Source organism: Cryptomeria japonica, chromosome 1, assembly GCF_030272615.1.
Source record: "Cryptomeria japonica chromosome 1, Sugi_1.0, whole genome shotgun sequence".
Lineage (NCBI taxonomy): Eukaryota > Viridiplantae > Streptophyta > Pinopsida > Cupressales > Cupressaceae > Cryptomeria > Cryptomeria japonica.
The window spans coordinates 137,486,787-137,492,924 of NC_081405.1; the positions used below are offsets into that span (position 1 = coordinate 137,486,787).

A 6,138-nucleotide genomic window follows, 5' to 3' on the forward strand; every position below is an offset into this window, starting at 1 on the left:
GAAACATTTAACAAGGAATTTCAAGCAAATATAGAAGAATTTCAAAAAACAATTGGAGGGAAATGAAAGAGAAGATTTGGGTGCCTCTTTGTGATTCCTCCCAAGGGTTCTAATCTCTACAAAATGCAACCTTCAATGGGTTTTATAAGGCAGCAATCAACAACAACGAGGTTGGAGAACAAACTTGCAAGTTACTCCAAAGAATTGCATAAGGAAGAGTGTAGGCAATTAGCTTGCCAAGAGTAGAAAGATAGAAAAAGAAAAAGAAGAGTTTTGCAAGTGTGTTGGAGGTATTCAAGGCAGCCATGAGAACTGTAGGATGATAAAAAATATCCGACTTCAAAAGAAGAGTGAATCCAAGAAAGTGCGAAAGACTAATAGGCATGAAGTGGCTAGAATCATTGTAAATTTTCTGAATTTTATCTCTTGTTGAATGATTGAATGGATATATGAAGGTTGAAATAAAGATAAGTTTCAGATTTTGTTTCCATATAATGTTTTGGATGGAATATTAAAGCTGCAAGATTAGATTGTTTGATAAGACTCTCTGATCTTGTCTCCATCACAAACCCTTATGCCTTCATATAAAACACATATGTGAGCACACAATAAATACCAGACAACCTCATCATATTTTTACCGTATAGGATCACATGGCATTTTACAATTAGTCCACGTGGCATAGGTCCATATAAGTCATCCACACAATCTCTATTAGACTAATAAAGTCATAACACAAGGCAAAATGCTCATTGAAGGGAGCCACTTCGTACTAATCACTAATATCATGCACATCAAGTATCCCAAGTTGATTGTCAAAGGTTAATAGCTTGGGGTGCAACGTTATAGCAAACTACGACTGGTTCTTCATGATGTAGTTCATTCAAGTGTCCGTGTACCTACCTTCAAGTAATGAATGTGAGGCACATAAGAATTATACCACATTGAAGTTGCCTGAAAACCTCACCAACAGTGATGTATGCGAAACGACCACACCCAAAGTGTGCAGTTGCACCTATAAATTTTACTATTTTGCCATGAGCACAGAAACACATGCAGTCGTATTTGTTAGGTGTGTGGAGATAAGTGTTGGTATCTAAGCACATAAAAGGTCCACTTAAGTGAGCGATAATTGCCTGTAACAAGTCAACACTCAAAACCACAGGGATGAAGACAAAGACTTGGGCATTTTAAACTAGGTCGCCATGGCTGCAAGCCTGCAAACACGAAGTTTGACAAAGAGGAAGAATTCATATGGAGGCAACGAAGACATTACATGGAGAAAAGTCATAAAAAACCAAAATTAGATCATTTCAAAATAGGTGCCAATATATTATACACTAAAAAATATAAATATAATGTTATGATTTACAAATTCAGTTTTGCTATGAGATATTGTTTTTGATTCTATTTTTTAACAAAATCCAAATTTCAACTAAGAAATGCTACGATGTTCATAGATTTACATTCTTCAAGGTCTGCTTTTAAAATTCTGAGGTTTTTAATAGAAAAAGTTAAATGGTGAATATGGTAACATTGATATAAAATGTGGTTATAGTATTCTTTGTTGTGCTTGTTAAGGATATAGGACCGATGCAGGTATTGCTTTGTAAAATGGGTTGGACATGAAAAATTGTTAAGTGGGATTTCAAAGCGACAATCAAATTTCTTTGTTTTCTCTTCTGTCTATCCATTTCAATTTCTGTTTGGAGTCTGCTGATTTCCCGGGTTTATGAATCTAACAGGGGATGCTTCACTTCATATTCTGAGGGTAAATTTTGTATATATTATCTTTAAAATAAGAAAAGCAATGACTCACCAGTTTGTCTGAGTGCAATTCATCTTTATGCTCTGTTTTCTTCCTGTGAATGGTTTGATCTAATTCTTATGTATTCCAATACTCTGTTGCATTTTACTTAGGATAGCAGTATTCTCTTTTCTAGGTTTCTCCGCAGGGGCTGTATTTTCGTTTTGGTTATGTTTTAGAATCTATTAACTTTATTTGGTGCAGATTCTGTAGAAAAATGTAGATCAATTCTTCTATTAACGAAAACATCCAATGAAACCTTCCATATTCTTTCAGGTATAGATTTTCCAACGGTTAGCACACACCAGGCGAATTCCCAAAAACAGTAATATACAAGTAGTCCTATTAACTTTCACATTCAGTTGCTTATTGGTAGGAAACAGGAGAATTGTCAAGGGCTCTTTGTCCTTGCAGTTTGTCTGCTCGGCATTACCAGTAATCCCCACAAGAACACACACCATTCGTGAAATGATGGAAGCGGTTGGTATCTCTTAAAATGATATTTCTTTTAGCAATCTTTGAAATGAATTTGGAAGCAGTGTGACAATCATTACACACACGAAGGTTCTTGAATATTCGAAGTGGTGTGCCAGATGGTGTGCTTATCAGCCCAAATGCGATAGCTAGCTTTTCACTATGGTGGCCAAGAAGGTGGTCTTTCTGTTCCTTCTCCACATCATGAAACATGGTGCTAGTTTTAAGAAAGTATCCAGCTTCCTTCATCTGCAAGGCCAATCTCTCTAATGTTGCATATATCTTATCTGTTTGTGGGTGTGATCTATCGCCAGCAAAGAATTTATATACGATCTTTTCAACTTCTATCCAGCTACATCCTGGTTCCTTTTTCACCCCTCTATCTCTCATAGTTTTTCTTACAATTTCTACATCTTCCCACCTGCCTTGTGCAGCATACATGCTGGACAACATCACATATGATGCAGAGCTTTTTGGTTCTAACTCAAAAAGATGTTTTGCAGCAAGCTCACCTAGCTCAATATTGCCATGAACTCTGCAGGAACTTAACAAAGCTCCCCATACGGATGCACCAGGTTTAAATGGCATTTTGCTAATAAAGTTGCATGCTTCATCCAGGCGCCCCGCACGTCCAAGAATGTCAACCATGCAGGCATAATGTTCAGCTGTAGGAGTGATGGAGTACTCTCCACTCATAGAGTGGAACAAGTGCCATCCTTCATCCACTAGACCAGAATGGCTACACGCAGATAAAAGACCAAGATAGGTAATGTAATCTGGCCTAATGCCTGCGTGTTGCATCCTGTCAAAAATTAGGAGTGCTTCCTTGCCAATTCCATGTTTTGCATAACCTTGAATTATCGTATTCCAGGAAACCAAATCTAATTCAGGCATTTCATCAAATATTGTACGTGCGTCCACAATACTTCCACATTTAGCATACATGTCCACAAGAGAATTCCCCAAAACAACATTATACTGAATCCCGCTCACAATTAAACGGGAATGAACCTGCTTACCCAATTCCAGGGCTGCTAAGCGTGCGCATGCATTTAGAACAGCAACAAGGGTAGACTCATTTGGACTAACACCTGAATGCAGCATGCTTACAAACATATGGCAACCATGTATGCCCGTACCATACTTCCCGTACGCAGAAATCAATCCGTTCCATGAAACAACATCTTGTTCAGGCATTTTGTCAAACACCTGGCGCGCATCTTCCAAACTTCCAGACTTCGCGTACATATCAACAAGAGTGCTCCCTACAAAAACGTCTCCTTCAAAAGCGTTTTTCACAATTGAGGCATGGATTTGCTTACCCAGTTGTAATGCGGTTGATCCTATCCTGGCACAAGCCTTGAGAACACTAGTGAAGGTGGATTGATTTGGCTTCATGTTGCTGAGCAGCATTCGGTTATAGACCTCCAAAGCTTCCTCTGCTTGACCTTGCTGGACATATCCGCTAATCATCACAGTCCAAGAGATTACATCTCTTTCAATCATTTCGTCAAACACTTGGCGTGCATCTATCGTGCTCCCGCATTTGGCATACATGTCAACAAGGCTACTGTCCACGCACAAATCGGCCATGGGTAGGGATGTTCCCCTGCTTTTAATCATACAACAATGGAGTTGCTTCCCCCATCCCAAAGCCTTCGTCTTTGCAGAGGCACATGCCGTGAGCACGCTAGCAAAAGACAAATGATTTGGTTTGATGCCTGTCTCCTGCATTGCAATGAAAAGTGCAATTGCCTCTTCACAATGTCCATTTCGCGCACACACCCCAATCAAAGCTGTACATGAAACAACACTTGGTTCTGTCATTTCAGCAAACGCTCGGTATGCATCTTCCAGTACACCACATTTTGCATACATAATCAGAATCTGTGTTTCCAAATCGATATCGGAGTGCCATCCTGTTTTGACGAGGTGGGCATGAAGCTGTCTTCCCTGTGTCAAGGCTTGCAAGGTAATGCATCGCCGCAACAGCCAAGCGTAGTCTTTCTCTTTCTCTGCAACTTGAGCTTCAGCCCTTCCTTTAAACCCTTCAATTTTTGCGCGTCTGCTACTGATACTTCTACTTTTATTTCGGGGAAGGCGGATGTGTGCCCTTCCTTGCTGAGATTTAAAATTATGATGATATGGGAAATGCGAGACTGCCAGCGCTCCAGAGGTATCTATTAGCATTGTCATTGCCATTATCAACACCCCAGGCACTCTCTAACTGCCGAATGTAGGCTACTGTAGCAAGCCATGTCTTCCAATTTTCCAGTAAATAATACAACGTGAAGGATCCAAAAATCATTCATATAATTAATGTCTGAGTTAGGGTGATCAAATCTTGGTGCTATGCATGATAGCGATCTGTTAGTTAATCGTAATCGTTAAATTCGTGAATCGTAATCGTTAAATTCGCGACTAACGCACCTGTTAATCAATCCGTATTGTCGTTTTGAAGCCAGAATAAACACATCCAAATCTTTGCTGGATGATTATACTGACAGACTTGGTATGTTGCAATAGTGTTCAACATTTTAAAAATGTCCATTACATAATAAAATAAAATATAAATTTATATTAAGGTAAAGTGATTTTGTTTCTTGTTTTGATAAGAATCTTATTTTGGTTTTATAGATGAATCGGATAGCCATTTCCAATGATATGGATAAAGGCGTGTATGTAGTTTGTTCAGCTAATAGTTGACATTTGGAAATTAAAATCTTGTTAATAATTTAAGTTTTAAAATGATTTGAATCATTACATTTAATTGTTTTTGTTTTTTTTGTCTTATTTAAATCATCAAAGTGGTTATTTTATTAAACTTTTTAACTTAAAATTTATCACAATATTCAATACTTGATTAGATAAAATTTGTCTAAATTTTATAAATTAATATAGAAATCTAGATTAATTTGACAATAATATATCATTATTATTAGTTATTTTTTATATTGTCTTACAAGAGGTAAAATATCTCTATAATTTGTAATAATCATGGGGGCTAAAATTCCTTTTTATATTATTAGTCAATGGCCTAAATCAATTGTGGGCCCCATGAGCATTATGAACTATGGGTACATTTTATCTCATATAATGCAACGAGGTTTGCTAGATTATTTTTTAAAGTAATGGTAGAAACTAAATATTATAGAGCTTATGGCTCAAACTCATCAATGATTTCCACTTTCGCATCTCTATTTTTTTATAAGATTTTTTATTTTATAATTAATATATTTTCTTATTATTTTTCAAGATTTAAATTAAAAATTTATAGGATTTTAACTTGCAATTATAAATTTAATCTAGGAAAATAAAATAGAAGCTTTGAGAATAGATAAGGGGGAATAATGTTCTAAATAATTTGAATAACTTTGTAAATAAAAATGAGAATATGAAAAAAAAAACTCAATATACACCATAATAAAATTAGGTATCTAAGAGAATGAATATAACATTAATTGAAAGAATTAGAAGCATGTTAGTTAGTGCTAATTTGGAATAAATGTTTTAGGTTGGAGTGACTATTATTATTTTATATTTGATAAATAGTCTTCCACTTCTATTCTTGTTAATCAAATGCCACAATAAGTGTGAACAAGACATAAATCTTCTAATGCACATCTAAAATTATTTAATTGTGAAGCTTATGTTCATGTTCTTAAAGAAGGATGATAAAGTATACTTTGAGACATCTAAACATACAAAAGTTAAAAAGAAGAGGTTGGTGAAGAAGAAGAGTCCCATACTTCACCACTTTTGAATAGATCTATAAGATAGTGAAAATAAGTTGAAAGGTATACCCTACTATATTTCCATTATTTATTTTCTTTATCTAGTGTAAGTCTAGGAACTCC

At 36.0% G+C, this 6,138-nt stretch overlaps 1 protein-coding gene across 1 annotated transcript; it reads right to left on the reverse strand.

The window, feature by feature from the left end:
* Nucleotides 1-2,120: 2,120 nt before the first annotated feature.
* LOC131065303 (putative pentatricopeptide repeat-containing protein At3g13770, mitochondrial) lies at nt 2,121-4,748 on the reverse strand. Its single transcript, XM_057999770.2, has one exon. It carries the CDS (start codon nt 4,481-4,483, stop codon nt 2,237-2,239), a length of 2,247 nt encoding a protein of 748 aa, XP_057855753.1. The 5' UTR covers nt 4,484-4,748; the 3' UTR covers nt 2,121-2,236.
* Nucleotides 4,749-6,138: the final 1,390 nt, after the last annotated feature.